The sequence below is a fragment of the Drosophila nasuta genome, chromosome 2L (assembly GCF_023558535.2).
Source record: "Drosophila nasuta strain 15112-1781.00 chromosome 2L, ASM2355853v1, whole genome shotgun sequence".
Lineage (NCBI taxonomy): Eukaryota > Metazoa > Arthropoda > Insecta > Diptera > Drosophilidae > Drosophila > Drosophila nasuta.
This window is the reverse complement of record NC_083455.1, coordinates 6,528,998-6,550,776: the sequence shown is the minus strand read 5'-3', so window position 1 is coordinate 6,550,776 and position 21,779 is coordinate 6,528,998. Positions and strand designations below refer to the sequence as shown.

General features: G+C 37.6%; 2 protein-coding genes across 2 annotated transcripts in view; both read left to right on the top strand.

Annotated features, from left to right (window-relative positions):
• LOC132798937 (centaurin-gamma-1A) overlaps positions 1 to 21,779 on the top strand; it is a 60,082-nt gene that overhangs the window by 12,536 nt on the left and 25,767 nt on the right. The gene's annotated exons all lie outside the window — the stretch shown is intronic.
• Positions 463 to 1,381, top strand: LOC132794190 (uncharacterized). The gene is made up of 2 exons (XM_060804481.1): positions 463 to 691; positions 755 to 1,381. Exons 1-2 carry the CDS (start codon positions 492 to 494, stop codon positions 1,308 to 1,310), a joined length of 756 nt encoding a protein of 251 aa, XP_060660464.1. The 5' UTR covers positions 463 to 491; the 3' UTR covers positions 1,311 to 1,381.

The following is a 21,779-nucleotide window of genomic DNA, read 5'->3' as shown; positions in this document are numbered from 1 at the left end:
CTAATTGAAAGTTACTTTTCGACAATATACAATTGCAATTGTCTTATGAATATAATTTTTCAAAAGTATTTTTCACAAAAGGGAAGCTTAAGACGATTCTTAACATATTCTTGTGATTATTTGAAATAAGATTATCAGTTTTCAAAACAATTCCTTCTTAAGTCATATTTTGAATTATATCAAGTATTTTCTACATCGTTTTTCTTGTTCATACCGAAGCAGTCGCCTCTTTTGTTTTCCGGGTTCGTTTGTGAAACTGTTTATTGCTTTTGAAGTCTTGTTGTCCTCTTCTCTTGTTAGTGCATTGCTAAGTCTAGTCTACTTTCAGGCAGCTGGGATAAGTTGTTTGCTAAACGATAACCGGTGCTATCAATGCACAACACCTGTGCTAATCCTATCTAATCATTTGAACAGCCACTTCAATTCCTAATCGTTCTATGGCTGGTCTAATGTGCGATGGGGTTTCCAACAGTCTTAGTTTATTGATCACCATGCGCAGTTCGTTGTTGGTCCTTAGTTTATTGCTTTGCTCCTCCTTGGGCACTGCCACTCTCTTCGATGATGATCTGCGTGAGCTAACCGAGTTCCTTCGCCTGCAGATGCAATGTGGCTATCCAGATCGTGGCATTCCGATCTTGGCTCCAGCTCAGGCGGCTTTTAAGCCCATTGACATCAACACAGATAGTCTGCGGTAAGAGAAACAGCATCATATGGAGCAATATTAATTTGACTTATCTTTTTTTGTGACTTGTAGTTGTCAGGGCAATTTTACGGATCTCTCGATTGTTGGTCTGGATGGTTTCGAGTTCTTCCAACTGCAGTGGAGCAATATTCGGCACACCATTAAGTTCGATATGACTTTTCCTCGCATTCAAATAAGCAGTTCTAACTATAAGCTGAATATTTTATCGCGTCTCTTTGGCTCCGATATGTCCTTGTGGGGTGATGGTGTGTTCGACGTGGAATTGACTGATCTGCGTGCCAATGGCAGCTTTATAATCCGTCCTGCCGCAATTACGCATAGCACTTACATCAAAAGCTGGAAGGTGGATTGGCAGCTCGGCAAAGCTTCATCTCGCATCACAGGCATCTTGGGCAAATCTCAAATTGTTTCTAAGATGTTCAATAAAATTATCGAAGATTTCCTAGAGTTGCTGATCAATGATAATCCCACTGAGATTTCGGAGATAATGGAGCAACTGATCGTACCTCCTATGAATGATGTGCTTGATAATGTTGCTTGGTATGAGATTACTGCTATTATTCTGGGCCTTGTCAAGGGCATAATTCCCGTCGAACCTATCTGTTAAGGGCGCTGTCAACGTCTAATCTAATGTTCGTTTGTTATCAATAAATGGTTCAACTATTCATATAAGTTCAATGTATTGCATTTTTTTTAATCAGTATAGTACTATGGCTGCTTTCTGTGATTCTTATTGGAGAAATTTTGATAGAAGTTGTGGGGAATATTGGGAATAATCTGTTTATCGGCTCCTTGATAGCAACAGAGCATATTTAACAGTTGTAAAAAATAAGTTTTTCTATTAGTTTCCCAAGTGTCCTTTAAATTCGTTATCACAGTTATCTTCAATTCATTTTAAAAGTTACGGCACTTGAAAAATTAACGTGTTTTTTATCATTTGCTTAACTCGCAGCTCAATTAAATTTCTGAATCTCTCATTCAAAACTTCCGCCTTTCAAAAGCTTGTCAGATAAGAATGAAGAAAGGGGCATTATCATTTACCTTACCTCTTTTTATCTCTCCCAGTCTTATATATGTTTAAATCATAATGCTACTTTTTCCACTACCTAACAAATTGTTTCCTCAGAAAACCTAACTAATCTTAACTTATAGATTTCCGCCACTATTGTTTGCCACTTACTATAATTAACTGCAAATACTAATCAAATTCTTTTTCTTTTGCATTTTGCAGGTAAGCGTGATAAGATTGCAAATCTATTATCATAATCACTAATCAATGAGTAAGTAAACTAAACATATTCGGGGTATTGTGTCATCAGGAAAATGCTGAAAACTTATCAATTTATTGCATTATTCGAATAGTCCTAATCGCTTTTACCATAAATTATCGGTCATAATATGTGCATATGAAAGCGAGCCAAGCCAGCAAGGGGAAGGTTAGAGGAAAAAAATGAAATGAAAATAGAATCCATAATCGGATTTAAGTGTCGCCGTGAGCGCCAGCGGGACATCTCAATTCATTGGCCGACATTCTGGTCGACCGGCCTGCTGCTGGAGAGTTCAAACCAATGCACGAGTCCTGGCACAGCAGGAGTACAACGGGTGGTCCTTTGGCTCAACACTTTCTAGCCTCAACTGAGGATTTTGCGACACCCGTTAAAAACCAGACTCGGACCAGCCGTGTCTGTGGCAGATGTTTTTTCTTCATCTTGCTATCCTATCCAACAACTTTTTTGTGTTATTTGTTAAACTAGAAAATATAATAATATCATTATTTGTTGATAATTAGTGCAAATCGTGCAGCTCAGCCGAAGAGCATTCTCTTGATCCTGTTGCAGTAATCGCTTATTCTTATTGTTGGCTTCTCACAAAATTGTTGCTGTACGTTTCGAATTCGTTTTGGCTCATTTCATTTGCAATTTATGAGTCCTTTTGCACACACATACAATCGGGCACACACCTTGCACCTTGGCTCGGACTTGAGGCTGTCATAATGCACAGAGAGAATGCCAGGACACCGCACATACTCTCAGCCAAATGTCCTTTTATGAGTACGTGCTCAGCCACAAACATCTGAGCCATCCTGCGGTGTTGCCATTGTCCAACATTGAAGTTTTACGATCTAACGAACAGACTAACAGTCTCTTGCGCATTGTGCATTGTTTTCTTTCTGCTGAGATTTCCATGTCCTTGCGGCCTCGGCCCATTCAACTTGGGAGCCTTGAGCGTTTTGCTATTTCCCATTACGTTGCCAGCAAAGTTTCGCTTTTCCTTTTTATTTTTTTTGTTTATGTCCATTTTGTTGACATTTACGATGCAATTTTCCGAAACCCCTCAAATCATTACAAACTCGGTCAATACTTTCGCTCTTACGGCTTGCGGTTTAGCTCCCCATCTTACAGAACCCCTGGCAGCTAGTTGGCCTAGTTTGATTAGCCTCGATTCTTGTTTGGGTCACAAATTGCCTAGGTAGGTTGCGTAGTTTTCATATGTCACTAGTTAAAAAGTTTGTTCAAGCTAAAATCCTTGCAAGGGATGTTTGCATACACCACAAAAGTTTAATTTATCTAGCAAAAAACAGAGTAATGGCAGAGGCAACTTACACCAAAAACATTAGTTTTACTAAGGTGTTGATTACAGTTAACTCTAAATGGAAATAAATTGTTTGTGAGTTATTGTGTGGGTAATTTAGTATTATCTAAGACGTTAAACTTGTGTTCTTAATAATTCAGAATATTAAAAATACAAAAATATTTCAAATCTGTTTCGCTGAATCTTACAATCTAAGACTGGCTCTAGTTTCCCAATTATATAACGGTTTATTTTACATTTCTTTCACTATTTTCTAATTCATAGTAAGTAAGAATTAAAATCAGTTAAGTAAAGAAGCTTCTGGCTTCGTTTTTTAAGGCGATTCAAGGGAACTTCTTAAAACTTTAGTTCTACAACCCTTTTACTTAATTTTAATCGCTATAATTCGCTGCAACCGACCTAAGGATTAGGTTGAAATTGCCTGCGGTTGTGCTTTCAAGCATCCTTCGTTAGCTTTTCCTTTGACTTTCCTTCGGCTGAGGCAATGTTAATTGAAAACTTTAGACGACAACTTTCAGTTTGTCGAAACAAAAAGTCGTAAATATTTGCATGCAGCTCGTGTACTTGAGGTCCTTATTATTCAGCAAACAGAAATCCCTGTGTACTTACTTGTATGCGATATGGTTAAGAGTGCCATAAAAAGGGTTTTCGCGAATTATTTAAAATTTATGACTGAGGCACTTGAATGCAGCAATTGTTAAACAGAGAAAATTACGATTCATTAGCGATACGCGAACGAAGACGGGAAAGGAGTGGTGTAAAGGATGCAGGATCTTAACAATATGGCGCACAAACATAAATCAAAAAGTTGAACATGTGAGATGAAATTGAGTTCTGGATGTGCTGTGTTTATTTAAAGCATTTTTACCAACGCAGTAAAAAAAGTTGATGCCCTTGTTGCGCATTAAATGAGTTTTAATTTGAAACGTAGTAGCTCCTTTTTGGGCCTCACGGCAATTGTGTGCGCCAAGTCAACGGTGAAGGAAAAGGCGAGTCCAGGCAACCTCGCCAAGGATTCGCGTTGTGCTCTTTTTATTTTGTACAATTTTTGTTTTTGTTGTTGCTTTTGTAATTGAGCCGCGCAATTTTCCCAATAGGTGCGTTGTCCTGTAAATGAACAGCCCAGCTAAAGGATGCAGCAAGGATGCTGGCGCCTTGTGTTTTTTTCAATTAAGTTTGACATGTGTCTCCTGTATCCTTTTACCTTTCTCCTTGCGCCCGAAATTTGTTTCACGCGACAAGTCAAGCTGAAAATTGCGCATTTCAAATTGGGTCGGGGGGTTGAAAAAGTTGCGACAGGATTACACTTTTCGACTTGAGCTCGCTTCGCTTCGTCTTGAATCGGAATCTGAGTCTCCTGCCACTTGCGTTTTAAAGCAAAATATCTGTAGCTTGGGCTTATCCCATTTCGGAGTCTGGTTTTCGTTTCCCAGCGATTTTGATAGACAGCTGATTGAATTTGATTGCCTCCTCCCTGGCTGCGAGTATCAATCAATTTGCTGCTCTGTTGCGCCTTTTAATTGAGAAATTTTCTGCAAAATTCCAGTGAACTGAAGTGCGAGTAGCTTTCAGCCTCTGAGTAGGTGTCTAGCTCTTTAATTCAAGCAGCTGCACAAGCTCCACATTAATACAGTATCATATTCTAAACTGAGTTGGCCCATCAATCAATCAATCAATCGGTCTATACAATTACAGTTCAATCGCTCCGTTAATCCTTGCCTTGACATGCAGGGGGCGCTCTAACAAACATTGTATATGACTTATTAGACTTTTGACAGATGTCAAACCAGAGCTATAGATACACACTTGCACGATGTTTGTTGCTTCCATTAGCATGACAATGCTACATATTCCATATTTCTGCATATCCCGTGCGATTGAGTGTACGGGCTATCCTTCAGCCACCACCGGGAAGGCCCAGATCACCACAACACATGGACAGATGTCTTAAGAAATCGGGCTACGATTTGATGTGACACTTTTGTCAAATGTTTACACCTTTAACCCTTTAGGCGCCATTGTTTAAGCCGGCATCTGTATTGGGTTAAGGGGTTACCTTGTGACGTCCTCAAGGTTGGACGGTCTACGGGGTCGGTATAGGAATAGGAAACGGGATCAACAATTGTCGTCGAATTGTTGGCAATGTTTTGTTAATTTTATGTTTAATTAGTGCCATTTGTTTGGGGATTTATAGTATTAACGGAGCGCAACTGAGCTCTGCAAATTGCTAAAAATATCTTTTATACTTCGAACTATCTAGTGTAGATTTTTCATTGTCATACGGTTGCCATTTTTTTATAGCTTACCATAGCACTAACAATTTTTACTGGCTTATTTCAAAAAGAAATAATTGGAATTTAAAAAAATTGATTTTCCTTTTAACTAGAAAATTTTTAATAATAAATAAAAAATGTTTTCCGAAAATGTAATGGATTTAAATCGAAGGTTTTTCTCTTAAGTTTAGCACATTTTTTATCTTTAACATTGCCAATTTTTGTCAGTGCTTGTATAACATTAAAATGTGTGTATTTATGGTTTTGCTTTCAAATAAATATCGAACGACTGTGCATTTAAAATTAATTCCCATTGCGGTTATTTAATACTATTCGCTGCAACCATAGCGGAATATAGTTATTAACGGTTGTCAGAGGCAGCGGCAGCAAACCGCCAGCTAAAACCAAAGCCAGCTAAAATAATTCATCAAAATTATGTCAAATCATGCAAACGGCTGCTAAAAAAAACTCAAAATTCTGCAGAAGCCAAAAAAAAAAACAAAGAGGGGAAAAATTCCTCATTGAAAACGCTAATGAAATCAATGCAAAAGTGCATAAAAATGTTGAGCTGGCGGTAGGCGAGAAACCGCCAAGAATTGAGGATCTACTTCAGACCAAGTCGAGAAGGGAGCAAGCGCAGCTGCATCTCCTGATCGTACATGAAGCTGTCATGTTTTGGGCAAACAGACAGATACAACAAACGGCAGGCAGGCATGCAGGCAAGCAGGCAGAAGTGACTGACTGACTGACAACAATTACAATTTTCCTCAACTGCAACGTCATTCGATGTTTCCTTTTGGCTCATCATATTTTCCTGCGGCTGCCTTCGGCCTGATTTGCATTTTTAATCTCATAAGGATGCTGTTTTATGCTACGGCATTGTTCCTGTGGTTCCTCAAGCTGCAAGCCAAAGACACACACACATAAGATGAAACAAAAAAAAACATGTTGCTGTCTAATGAAAAGAAGGAAAAAAATAGACAGAAAAAATTGTGTACCCCTGGCGGTGATCTACATATGTTAAATCCTGGATTTGTAACACGCCAGCCAGTCTCGTCGATGTAATCCTCTCTCCGTCATCGTCATCGTCTCTGTCGGCGACAGAATCTGTCTGTTACGCTTGAATAATTACTATAATTAAAGTTCCTTCAAATTGAGTTTAGCTTTCGGCTTGTAGGACTTAGGAGTCAAGCGGATCTTCACAGGATTTCCTTCAGCGTGTTTGTTGATCTTATGCCATGTACAAAAGATTGTCATCTTAGAGTTTCGTAATGTAGTGAGGCTGATTCCCAGCCGGGTTGTATATTAATTGTTTTAATTATCTTGGGAATTGATAGATTCAAAGAGAATTGCGAATACGTCGAAGAGATTTACTTTAGTCAGCATTTTAGGTTAGTGGAAGAATTGCACATAAGTCGATGAGATTAATTTTAGTAAGTATTTAGAGATTTCAATTTCATGATCTTATTGTAGATCTTATCTTTAGGAGAGTTAAAGAGGTTTGGGACATGGTTTTCCCCCTCATAAGATATCCTCGATTAAAGAAATCTGGTTAGTTCTTGAGGTTTTTTCTTAGAGCCATCGCTTGACTGAACTTTAAGCAGCTTTGTATGATTGGCTCGCCCATATCAGATCCGATTAGGGTTCTGTTTCAGTGTCATAAAAGACAACCGCAACAACTATAACAATGGCTACAGTAATCGATCTGTTTGTGTCGCAGGGTAAGACAACAATTGTCCACGCACTTTCGAAATAAATCATAGAAAACTGTAAAAATAAAAACTGAATGCGATCAATGCCAAGAGACAACACAAATTACTTGAAGGTAATTTTTTAGATGAGAGCACATTGATAAAGACCCAAAAAAAAAAAATCATAAAGAAAGAAAATGCATCTTCAAACTGTACAATTTCATAGATAAAAAAAAAGACATTTTGTGACGTCATCAAAACTCAATCAATTTACGGTTTTTGCGATCATTGCAAAAGATGAAAGATGAAAAGCTGATGCCTACCACATATGCACGTATGATTTATCTGTAACGGTTCAGTGGTTCAGTGGCTTGATGCTTGTTGCACTTGAGAGCAACATGCATTGCCGCATGTCCTTACCACACAGGACACATACCACAAGTCATTAATCATGCCCCTACGAAGCTGCAGCTAATGATGATTTTCTCTCCTTCCTCTCTCTTTTTTTTTGGCAACTAATGAATGGAGTGTCCTCAGTATGCGGATAACCGCAATATTTTTTGCCTGGATCAAACATTAATTCGCTCTAGAATTCTGGTCAATGAATTGAACTTGCTGGCACTGAGTTCACACTTTAAGAGTTGACATCACATTTGTTTCATTAATCATTCATCGAGTCTCATTACTGCGCGTTAGTTTAGGGTAATTTGATGTTCTTAGCTCGATTGCTGACGTCCTCGAATAACTTATACTCAAAAACTGTGGGAAAATAGAGCAAATTTGTGGAAAATCTTATCGAATTTTGTTGATAATAAAATTGCTTCTATCAATAATGATGGGGTGGAGTCCATTTCTACCTTTAAATGTAATGCCGCTAATTCATGAATTCAAAAATTGATGAATTTGTAAGTTTACTAAAAGTTAAAAAATATATTTATATGTTAAAGTATCGATGAATATTTCAAAAATTAAAAAATTGGAAATATGATGCGCCTCAAATAGTTTTAAAAAACTTCATATTTTTTCCAAGTGAATTAATTCTCTTCATACTTAAGAAAAATTAAATATAATTATATAATACTATAAATAGGGTATCAATCTATTAGAATTAATGTAAATAGAATCCAAAAGACAGAAAGAGGTACAGAAAATATTATGTATAACAGTTGTTACAAAGAGAATTTTTTTGGAAGAGCTTAACACTCAACTGATTATTATTTCATATGCATTATTTTAAAATTCAGTTTCCTCAATTTTATCCCGTCCACGGATTTTTTTGTTTGTTTGGTTTCGGTAATTACTTTTTTCTCGTATAAAGATTTATGCCTTGCGCCATCTTCAAGTATTGTTTATTTACCCTTTACGTATATTTTGACCTGTTTATGCAGTTATGTAAATGCAACCTCAAATTAAGAAAACTCGCGACGCCTTTTCCTAGCATGTAAATCGTACGCCTTCGGGGCATAATATCAGTTCGTTGACGCCCTTGAATAAGATCAATAGAGCCTGTTGTCAAACATTTAACGGGTGGAGTTCACAAAATTTTCAGGTTCTGCCTTCTCTCTTTGCCCGTGGCCAAAATGCTAAAATGCTAAATGCTCGAGTTCCGAGCGCTTTGCATATCCCGCAGGCAGGTCTCCAGGTTTTTCCAACGTTCCAGAACCTGAATGTTAAGGAATCGGGATTCTTTTGGGTCGACCGCCAACTGTGCGAGGGCACAATTATTAGCACTTAAGCGACACATTTGGTGCTTGCAACACAGAGCGCGCTATGCTTGCCACATCCCGACGCTGTTGCTGGGGCAACCCTTAAGCAGCCGGCACAAGTGTCGATGACACTTGGAGGGATATTTGGAACTGCGCCCGCTTTACCGCAGCCAGCACAAGGATATGCAACGTTGCATGTTGTCAGGTAAAACGGGGTAAGGGGCAGGGAGCAGGGGGGCAAAGGGGTAAGACACCTCCCGGGGCACGTCTTGGCAAACACTTAAGCCAAAGTTAAACGCTTCGAGTGTCGTATTTTTGTTTTTGTTTGCGTGTTTCGTCGTGCTCCGCTTTTTTCTATTTCCCGCTGAACACGCAGCAGGAGACGCTCTACATCCTTGCTCCTCGTTCCTTCCTTCGATTTATTCGCTGCAGCTCAAGGCGCAACCTAAATCAATAGCGTCTTAGCAAAACTTTTGATTTAATTCGCTTAAATTGTCGGAAGGACATTGGACCCGACACAAGGGGCTATGCCCTTTGTGCGAAAAATAAAAAAAAAATCCTTTAAGGATTGCCTGTGTCCTTGCTCTCCCTCACCCTCGGTATCCCTCGTCTACTCCCGATTGTTTTGGCCCGGCTGTTGTCACAGCTAAAGCGCTTTAATTTTGATTGCATTCGATTTGTTGTTGCTCTGTTTTTTTTTTTTGTGTATTCTTTTTCCTCTTTGCTGCGTTGTTTGCACAACTCTTTGACAAATTCGCAGGCTTGTTCCGGCCAAAGGCATCCTTTTCGGCATCCTTTGCAATTTTATGCAGTGAAAGGATTAACTATTTTCGTTCGGTATTTGTCTTTTTCTTCGACACGAAAGTAGCCTATATCTTGCAATTTCTGGTTTTCAACTTCTATCCTCTCTTCAACCTGGCATTTCCCAAATTGTTGTTCTTTGGGGTCTCCTTAAAGGATTTCATTTTGTTTAGTTTTGGATTGGCTGGGATTGGATTCTGAGTGTGCGTGTGTGTGAATAGTTTGCGAGTTTGTTTGTAACCGTTATTAGAGGATTTTGGCTTTGCCAAAGAGGATCCCAATGCTGCAAAGGAGTTATTGAAATTATAAACGCAACATTTGTTTAAGCATGTCGATGAAAACCGTAAAATATTATATGATTCCATTCGAATTATAAATAAGTCAATTACAGAAATTTATTGAATAAGAAATCTTTCAAGATTTGAGTTTATCAGCATCGGATTTAAACTATTCATAGAATACAAATCTATGTGATAATCTTTCGTGTGGAAATCAAAAAGAATTGTAAATAAGAAACATTTTAATGGTATATACATATATATAAATATATTTTTATTTATTGTTATAATTCATGAGATAGTTTTATTAAAACAGTTTTAAATGTTAGAGAGCAGTTTATCACTAAAACTTTTATTCAGACAAGTTGACGTTATTCTAAATTAATAGTAATATTAATAATCTGTATAGATTTACTTTTATAAATTACGGTTAAAGGTGAATCATTACAACTTTTGCTATCAATGCTACTGCTAACCGCTTTAGCCCTGCCTCTGGGCACAGTAATCCTCACAGAATCCTTGCGAAATCTTCACACAACCTGATGGAATTTTTGCGCTTCTTTCAGTGGTGTTTGTTTTTGGTTTTGATTTTTTGTTTTTCGTTTGTTGGTTGACAGTGACAGAATGTCAGTTCAGTTGCAGGATTTATTGTTGGGCGACTACCTGCCGGACCTTATACAACATCTAACATGTCAACTGTCATTCATTGACTTGCTGGAAATTCCGGTCCTGTGGTGGCTATTTTTTTGGGCGATTGTTGAGCCAGAGTTTGAGTTGTGCAGAAATCCCTTTAGCACTGCTTTCGCAAGTAATTAGTTGGCTGTCAACGTTTTTGGTTTTTGCCAGAGCTAAAAGGATTTGGCAATGAGGCCAACACCTGCACACACACACACACACACACACACACACACACACACAGAGGCACATACAGATATTGCCTCTCGAGTCCTGAATCCTGGTAGCGAGAGCGCCCCTTCTCATCCCAAAATGCCTCCGGCAATCTATCAACACAACTTTTGTGTTCCTTGGAAATGTTGTTTTCAACCTACTTTGATGAAATGTTGTCGTCGACGTCAAATGAGAAATTGCATGTGCTGCTTGCTTGCTTGCTTGTTTGCGCATCATTTCATGTATGTCCTGTGCTATCCTGAAATAGGCTTCGCTTCGTTCTGCATTAAAAGGATAACAGCGACAGACAGTCAACATCAGCAATAGCAACAGCAGCTACTCTAAATGAGTTTTGCTCTACATTGATGCGCCTGCAGTGTTACATTTACTGTGTGTCCTCAATGTCCTGAATGTCCTGCCATGCAATGGGCTAGCATTGTATAAGAAAGTGGGTCGGCGGTTTGTTTTCGCAAAGCTGTCGTCCCATTGAATGCATCTGACAATGGCAACTGCTCCTCATCTGCCTTTCAGCTCCCTCTCAACTCCCTCAATCCTTGTCACATCCCGACGTCAGACAAATTAGCTTAAATGAATCGGCTTCTCTCGTTTTTATTATTTCTTTTTCCTTTCAGTCACACCCTCAATTTGGGGCGGATAAGGTTAACGAGCTGCCACGAAATATTCTTAAATATTTCTTCTATGAAATGTTGAAGATATTTATCCATTCGCATCACAGCTGTTGCATTGAATTAGTTGATATCTGAGACGATTCGTTCTCTTATTGATCAGGACATACAAAATGATCCGTGAAAATAACAATTAAACTTTTTATGGACTGTGGCCAATCGAAGGAGATAATATGACACAAAAGATGGGTTAAATGGGCAGTGGAGAAGGATGGAAATACATCTTATGCCTTATAAGCGGAATCGAGTGTTACAAATAGTTTAGATAATTGTATCAAATATCTACATAATGTAAGGTATATATATTTTGCACACTTTTATTGAAAAACAGTTTTTGGAAAATTCAGGCATATATTTCTTTTGATAAATATCTCGCAAATATGATGTGAAAAGTTTCGGAATATTACATGTCATATTTCACTTTAATTTTATTATTGTTTAGGCTTCAATATTTATTCTCTTGACTTAATTCCGATTTTTATTTTATTTATCTTAAATGTTTACGATTTTTTTTAAAATCAGTCTGTGTTGATCAGACTGCGCAAACTTTAAAAATATTTATAAATATTCTTTAGGCTTCAATATAAAAAAAATCATAACGTAAAAACTATACACCGTCATAAAGCATGTGATAACAATAGCAAATTGATTGGAATAAATACCATCATAGCCTGACATTTTCATATTTAAATTGTTCTACTTTTCAGTTGGTATGCTTGTAATTGATCCAATTACGACCTTTGTGAATATCTAAATTAGTCTAAGCCATTCATAGAGAACATTTTCAGGCATTTTCCAGCCATTCTTTGCTACTATTCACGTGATTTGAGTTAATTTCCTTGGAGGAACTGTATAATTGGCAAATGCCAAACAATTAGCTGCAATCGTACTGGCTCTAGCCAGGACAATGACCGCTTTAGCCTCTATGCAATGGATACAAACACATGCATATATCTGTGGACAGGATCATCTATGCATGCACATTTAACACGCTGAAGTTTTGGCCCTTAAGTTGAGGCACATGTCCTGGCAGAAGGACGACGCCATGGCCATTCAGCTGGCCACACCAGACTTGGCCTGGTGTGGAATGCTTTGCGTGTCGAATGGTGGCAACTACCGAAGCTGCCGCCTACCGTGCGGCATGCAGCACGCTCTGTCCGTCCAGCTACCCGCTGCTCCGAGTGCAATTGTTTCGGCTTGCACGAGACATGGACACGCGTCATATTTTAATTATGACAGCCGGCCCAGGGGCTGACGAGCGGTCAGTAAGTCAGTCAGTCAGCCAGCCAGCCAGCCAGCCAGCCAGCGAGCCATTCAGTCAGTGAATGAGTTTGTCTGGTGTTGCAACAACCCCTTGGCGTTGTAATGACCAAAACAGGAAACAGGATATGCGACAAAGCAACAGCAGAAGCAGCAGCAGCTTCGGAACTCTCACCTTTGTTGACAGATTAGTGGCAATCGCTGTGCATATTTGACATATTTATTTGACACTTTGATTGTTCTAAGCTTGTCATAATTTTGATATGCTCTGCATACATTCCACAGGCTAAAGCCCACATCCTTATGACGCAGGCACGTAGCATCCTGTTTCCACACCCTGTAATGCATAAACATTACAAACAAAAGGAAAACTATTGCACTATGGGGTATATAAGAGTATGATTTAAGTATTCCGATACAAGTTTAGCTGAGTGGAGTATCCTAACTCAGAAATAGCTTTAGGGCTAATTATGCAGCAAAACCATCTATTTCAAAGTTTTGGAAATTGTCAATTGAAAATTTTATGACATATTCTTTAACATTTATAGATTTTAATTTGGTGAGAAAAATTAATTAACTTTAATTTAAATGACCGAAAATTAAAAAATCTTTTAATGCAGTTAATATACACCAATTACGAATATATGTTTCTGAAGGTGATGTTGATGTTGATGTTGGGAACATAAAATATATTCAAGTTTTGATCCTAGAAACTAACACAGCTAGCTATAACAAATTTATTATATAGTTTTATTTCAACAATTAAATGTATGTTACTTCAACTCAGAATATAAATTCTAAAATATTTTACGATAATTCTTAGTCTCAAAACGTTCTATAAAAGCTTCTTTGAATACTCTAAAAATGTATTTTTACAGGGTCTCTGCTAGTCGAGCAGATTCGCATACTTTTTCTTCATTGTGTTATACTTTTGGCATAGCACGAATCGCGCTTTGTGCTCGCTAAACAAACTCGAACTAATGAGTGCGCTTTCATTTACTGGAACACTTCTTCAATGCGCAAATTTGCCAATTATGCGGGCTATGCAAAAAAAATGAATGCAGAAAGGCAAAAGAGGAAAAAAATTAATAATAAAAGTCAAGGTGCAACAAAATAGCGCGGCACTTGACGTTGCTGTTGCAGGGATGGTGGATGTTGCATGCAACCAGCGGGCAGTCTGTCTGCTTCTGCCTCTGACGCATGTCGCGTGTTCACTTTAATTTCATTACAGTGCATTTTGCTCATTACAACGCTCGCATTTTAATGAACTACCACCCCTCCCCCTCCCCCTCCCTCGACCACCACCCCACATAACGCTGACCCGCTCACGTATCCTGCGGCAGGATTTGGCGATCTAGCGACGCGCAGGCGCAGACAGTTTAAATGCCCGTGCACTTAGTACACTTTTAGGGTTGCAACAGCGATCTCACTGCTCTCCTCCCTCCCCCTCCTCTGACTTGCTTCCTGCTACCATTTGACCAGCGGTCAACTGCTGAAATCCTTCCTTGTTGTCGCGTTGCATTCGACTTTTTAAGCTTTCCGTTTTATTTATATTTTTTTTTGTCTCGTTGCTCACGCGAACCCTTCGCAGTGCAACGATCGACAGGGTAAGAAGGGAGGGGAACTCTTTTTTTATATAGCATTTCATACTACCCTAGTTTGATTGATGTCTCAACTGACCGTTGAGTGTCGGCGGCTGCACTTAATGGCTATCAAGCCTAATGTCATTTGTCAATATGTCATTTGACAGCTTCGTCTATATAGAAATTATTTTAATCGCTATCGCGGGCATAACGAATGCGTAATAAGAGAGGGACTTGAGTTCTATTTATTTGTTCTTTAAAGGGGATTACGAATGAGTGGAGCTTAAGAAATATCTAATATAAAAAATATAGCAATTCCTTTAAATATGATTTATGTTCCGGATTAAATTTCATATGCTTTCATAATAATTATGGTATTCTCTCTCTAGGCGAACTCGGCTATGAAAAATTCCCTACTTAATTGTAATGCAAACAAAACAATATGAAAGCGGTATTAACTTTAAAATATACCAAATAAATATATCTCTAAAATACTGAAATATAAAAAATGTATTTACCTAAATAACATCATAATCCAATACTTGTAGTAAATGTCATTAAAAGCAGCCTTTGACTTAAGGCTTGTTCGATGGAGTGTTATAATTTAATATTGTTTAAACTGAATATATTATCGATAAGAATTTGCTTTAAATGTATAGAATACCACACGTATCTAGTAATAATAATAATAATAATACAATACAATAATAATAACAATAAGAATATAATCCTCATATACAATTCGTCACTTTGTATTGTATCTTATGATTCTACCCACGGATTAAATTCTAAGCATTTAAGTTTCATAGAGTGCATCATGAGTTCCATATTATAGCTGCATAAAATATAAGTAGAGCATATTTTGATAGTATGTCGAGATGATCCCGGCATTAGCATATGTATTATCACATTGAGGGTTCGCCATTATTATTATAACTACACCAAGCATTCGCAGTGTTCCGAGCACTCAGACAATTAGTTGGCTTTCCATTTGACTACACCATCAGCACGTGGCTGAAGTCGGGGGAAGGCAACGGGAACGGGAATGGAAATGGGAAAGGGAAAGGTTATGTGGTGCAGTGTGTATGGTCAGCAGCAGCTGTAATAACCAAAACATGAGCTAACCATGATAGCGATAGCTAACAACTTTTTTCATCACTTGCCCCGACACATCACATCACACATCATATCACAATGATGCGATGCTTTAATCCAGCAGCTGGCCAACCCAAATAAAAATACGAGTGTCTAACAAAAACCCACTGAAGCATCCACCGAGCAGTTGAACCACCCATAACAACAACATCAGCAGCACTTTGAAGTAGGGGCCGTTTATGCAAACATGTACGAGAGAGAGCGATAGTGGGGAGTGGGAAGTGGCAAAAGGGAAATGCTAAATGGAAAATGGACCTCAACCTGGACATCGGATGCTGCCCTGCTTTTCGTTCTTTTTTGCCTGCTTAGCAACTAGAGTTGTGTGGCCGCTAAATGTTTTTTTTTTTCATAAAATTTCATAACATCAAGATATGAGCTTTGTATTATCAGATGGATGGACAGAGTTAGGGGAAGCGAAAGTGGACGGGGGCAGCACATCCCGAGGCGATGCTCTGGCCAAAAAGAACGCGAGCTGCATTCGTAATTTCTAACGAACTAGCTGAGCAGCCAGTGGGCCAACCCCTTTTTGACATGGCACCAGCTAGCTCTATTGCTACCCCAACCCCTAACCTCCTACCCCTTTCAGCTTGCAGGCCAACTAATGAGCACACTTGAGCAACTCGGGCGAGTCCTGCAGTCAGTTGCATATTATTTGCTTTGCACTGCTAATGAAATGAGTCGCGACGCGCGTCGACTATGTCCTGCTGCAGGACATGCATTGTATATCTGTCCATCAAGCAAATCACAAACTGAGTGAAAGCATTGAAACAGAAAATAGAATAGTGTATACCCTAAAAGGGAGTGTATATATGATTTCATAGCTATTAAAACGTACATCGATATATCTACAACTTGATACACATGTTTCTTTAATTGTTCTTTTCTTCTTTATTGGAAAGATTTTGACATAAATTTAAAGTCATCTTTAGATTTTTACAGACATCCATATACTTAAGTATAATATCAAGTATAGTATTATCTTTAAATATATTTTCTATGGGTACAGCTATGATTATTTACTTATCAATATCTCCAAATTTGTCAAAAGGTTGATTTTTAAAAAAACATATGTATATTACTTGATATAAGTTAGTTTTAAGTATATAGAAGGACACTTTATGCTAGAGAATTATTGGAATGAATATCTACGTATATATCTATCTATACATTTGTAACTACCATATAAATCAATTTTAATCCATACATGTGTATCTTTATTATATATATTTATACACCTATCTATGTACTTAACTGTATTTCACAACATAGCGAAGCTACCTCACTTTATAGGATAGCGTATTAAATACCGAATTCGCGCGGGGGTTATCCTTGAATGGGTTAGCATAATGGCAACCCGTTTGACTGGCTTATCTGGAACCCAGAACTCTATTGTCCTCCTCGGTTAGCACTGACAGTTCGTCCTGCGAATTGTTGTCGTTGTTGCTGTTGCTGCGTTTTTTAATGCCGTATAAATTTGATTGTTTAATTGTCTTTTTTTTTTGGCCGTCGTCCTTTTTTTCAATTTCAATTATTTTAATTATGCCTTTGTGGTGGGGGAGAGCAACTGAAGCCAGTTTGCTGCTGCCGCTAATATAATTAGTTAATTTCCAACGATTTGTCTTTGGCAAAACCACAATTACAGGTTAGAATGTGCCGAGGACACGCGTCACGTGTCCTGCAAATGCCTCTCCAGTAGCACTGGCATGATCATAATCGTCGTAGAGTGGGGGTGAGTTTTACAAAAATAGAAAATAGAATGTTTGATATAATTTCTATGCCCGTATCGCATATCCTTATCAGGTGATGGCGAGGGGGGTTCTGGGCAATCTAATGCGTTAGCGTTGCGTGAAATCCTTGGACTGGTCGCAAGATTAATGTCAAATATCCGCACACGAACTGAGTAACTTGACATTGAAAAATGCCGCAAGATCAGGGAGAGAACCGTTCTTTCGCTTCTACTTTTACCCTGCTCGCATTTCTTTCTTCTCTTTTGGCCAATTGATTGATTTGGCAAACAAATTTCGTTCGATCTTGAGGCCAAAAATTTCAGTTTCGTTCGACTTTCACATGAAATATCGCAATTTTCTTGCAATTTGTTTGCAATTTTCGTGTTGATTTAGGTCTCGACATGGGCAAATTTGTTGGGGTATATTTTCCGTGATATATTTGATTTTCGTTTAAAACTGTTGGATATTCATTTGTGTTCAGCTACAGTCGCAATTAATCACACAAAGTCACTTTATAATGCCGCATTATGTGGAATACATTTTAAGTAGGTTAAATTTATCTTAAAATTCTGTTTAATCATGATCTGTTAATTCTTCTTCACCTGCCTTGAGTGTCTCTAACTTTTCCTTTCTCTTCTCTTTTTTTATTTCATTGCAGGTAAGCATGATTACATCAACCGTTGCTCATCGAATGACTAAGTATAAATAATATATTATTTGCGCATTTAATTGATCGCTTAGTTGTGGCTGATATCATAATTAAACGCTGACTCAAACATGAGCTCAAAATATTGCTAAACATTTGTGAAGCGATTGCTGGTTTTTCTGGGGTTTTAAATACACTTATACTTAGTAAAAAGATTGTCTTTTAAATTTTGGAATATTAAATATACTATTTTTAGTTTAGTAAATTCTAGGGTATCAATAAGTCACACACTTTCGATTGCGCCATTAACTCATGAATGTGGGCAACTCTTTGGTTCCATTCACTTCATACAATTTGGCACAACGAATTATGCTACATGCCATAAAGTTGCACTTACATAAATTCTTGCGAAATTATTAAATGACAGGCGCATCAAATGCCCTGGGAACAAGGAATATGCGAAGTTGATGCTGATAATCTTGGGTAATGCGATCATAAAACCGTCACACCAAAGGCACAACACCACATAAAATGTCTTAAAAAATTGCGCAAAAAAAATGTCAAAATCGCTTTTGATCAATATTACATTTTGCACGGCATTTAAAGAAAGAAGCGAAACCCTAAGAATCGCAGAGAAGATTTGCAGTTCCACCCTTTGTTAAAAATGGGATGAAAAGAATGCAAAAATTGCAACATTTATATTTCATGTATTTCATTTTCTCTTTTTTTTTTTTGCCTCTACTTATTTCTAATTTGAACTCTGACCTTGCGTGCTAAAGAAAAATTACTCGAGCGTGCCTATGATCTGTGGAATCATCCCTAAAAAAGTGAAAAAATGTTGAAATATTAATTACAACATTCTGTAGTGAAAGTGAAAGGGACTGAATGACGGCAGCAGCTAAACGAGTTGACCTGAATGATGTTTTTTCGACTAGAACTAGATTGATACAATTCAAATTGATCAATGCAGATCGATGCTCAATGGAAACAGAATATTCAATTGGCTTAACTCGATTATCGCTGGAAATTGCTTCGATCTAATTATAGCAGCCCCCGATATGATATGTCATCTATCGCTTATTGCATAATTTCACAATTCCAATTGAGATACTCGAATGGACCATAAATCTATCGGCAATAATCCAGAATATTTTGTAACGCCACAATTGTGCTCTGTTATTTAAGTACTAAAAACGAGAAAGAGAAAGAGTGAGAGAGAGAGAGAGAGAGGAAAACACGAAAAGCATAAGACAAATAAATAAACACAAATAAGCAAAAAAATTCAAGTGAAAAACAAGCTGCAATTCGGCTCCCCATCATCTTCCTCACCCCGCTTGCTGCCCCCCGTGCTCTCACCCACTGACCCTGTGGGGGCAATTTATAGATAGAATTTGCGTCAGCTGTGCTCTTGGCTTTGCGTATCCGAATAATTGCGAGCGAGAATATATATAATTTAATTGTTTCATTTTAAATACTCGTCATCATAATTTTACTTTAATTTGTTTTCCTTCGTTTTCTTATATTTTTTGACTTGCCAGCGATTTTCATCGTCGGCTGCTGCATCTAAAAGCAAATTGTATTTAACGTCACAGCTTGTACTCTTTTAATATTTCAGTTCTCATCAGTATGATATGAAAGATGCCTAAGGGCTTCATATGTAATTATTTGGGATATAATTGAATATTAAATGTAAATATATATTTGAAACTTGAAGAATCTCAAATTTATTTAACTTTTTATAATTTTCTCATAAAACAAATTGTTGGTGTTCCTAAAACAAACACTTTTAAAAATCTGAGGACTGTGATAAACTCTTTTGCCTTGAGAAATACCTTTTGATTTCCTTTATAGGTGCAAATTGAATTTGTGTTTTCCACATTCTTATGCACAATTATTTATGTTAGGGTATTTGAGCATCGCATTCCCCTGAGACAACTTCATTTTATCTTTTTACTGTAGCCTCTTTTGAAAATTAAATCCAATTTGACTGCCGCACCAAATACGCTCGAGGCACCAACAACCTCCCTCAAAGTTGGAGCTGTCACAGACAGGGAGAGTGAGAGCGAGGAAGATGTGCTCCACATTTTTGGGGAGTTTGTCGTACTCGGTACTTAACATATTTGCATTGACAAGCAGACACATATACATACACATAAATGTATGCACAAGAGTGGGGAGCAAATGCGGGCTGGGGTCCCATTAAAATTATTGATTTTCTGCCGTCTGCAATTTTGCCCTTTGGCCACGCAATTGGCCCTTCTCCCATCCTCAGTGTTCCCCTCCCCGTGCCCAGATCCTAACTCTCCAATTCCCCGCTGTCGCTCCTACGCATCCCCAGAGTCTACACATTTCAATTAATCAACTCAATTTGCGTTTAAAGTGCAAAATGCAGAAAATAAAAGCGAGTAATAATTGTGTGGAAGATAATGATGGACTAGCAGGTGCCTCGTAAATTGGAATATATATAATATATGTTGATTTTAGAACTTCTATTCAAAAAATCAATACTTTTAAGTATAGTTCAGGGTAATACCTCCTCTATAATATTTAAAAATTTAATTTGATTCAAGTACATTTACTGTCAGGAATACATGTTATGTATATAAATATCTACCCCATTCGATCATTAGTTACAGAGTATAGCAAAGCGTTGATTAAGCAAGAGAAACATCGACCATTTTCCGCAAAGTTCATACGAGTCGAGGGGTTTGACTTGTCGCCATCCCCGCGCCCCTCTGCCTTGACTTACCTCTAATAATTATGTCAACTCTCATTGTTGCACATTCTGCAAATCGACTCAGTCTTGTCTTTGGCCTTTCTCCTTACATTCTTTCTTTTTATTTTTTTTTGCAAACTCTTTCGCCCTTTACGCTGTCCAATTTCATGGATTTTAAGTTGTTCATGTTTCTCGGAGCGTTTTACGCTTCATTAAAACAAATTAGCGAATAAATGTCCCATGTAATATTTTATGCATTTTGCTAGGTCCATCGAAAATTTAAGTTGCAATTTTCATCGTTGCCGTTTTTAGATTTTTGCGAATTATGAATTATTAATTATGGCAAACCCAAAGAAAGGGTTGCCTTGCCCCATAAGATTTAATCCCATTTGGGCGTGAGAACTAATGCGCTTGTAATTGAGGATTGGGGTGAATATGGCACCGAAAATGATGACTCGAACTCTCCATGTTATGGAAATTACAAAATTATGAATATTAAATTAGTTGGTTGAGCTCATGAATCGCATCGAATTGAATGAGCTCGAAATTGGTTTCTAGTGGAATCCGTTTTGTTGCCGTCATATCTGCGTAAGAATGCGATTATGTTGCTGCTCTATTTAAGCCATGGAATTATGAATGTAAAACTAAAAATTAAATGGACTGTTTTATTTGATATGCAAATATTTATTATGTGTAAGAAGTGTTTTAAGATGCAATCATATTCAGAAGCTGATCTGATTTAAAATTCTGTTTAAAAAATGAGAGAACTGAAAGGGAAATTCTAACATGAAAGTTGATAAATAATTAAAGAATTAACTTTAAATATCTAGTTTTAGGCTTAAGAAGTGTGTATTTACATTTAACAGATACAACTTATGTTTATTGGAAATCCATATTTTGACATTGATTGATTGAATTGATATTCACACAAGTATCTAGGGCATCAGTTGAACTATTTTCCGTTCTACGCAAATCTGCACGATAAATTAAATTGTCTTTGCATATTTATTTTAATGACAGTTCAAGCAGTTTTCAAGTTTTTCTCGGAAAACCCAGATACGTAAGGCAAAATTA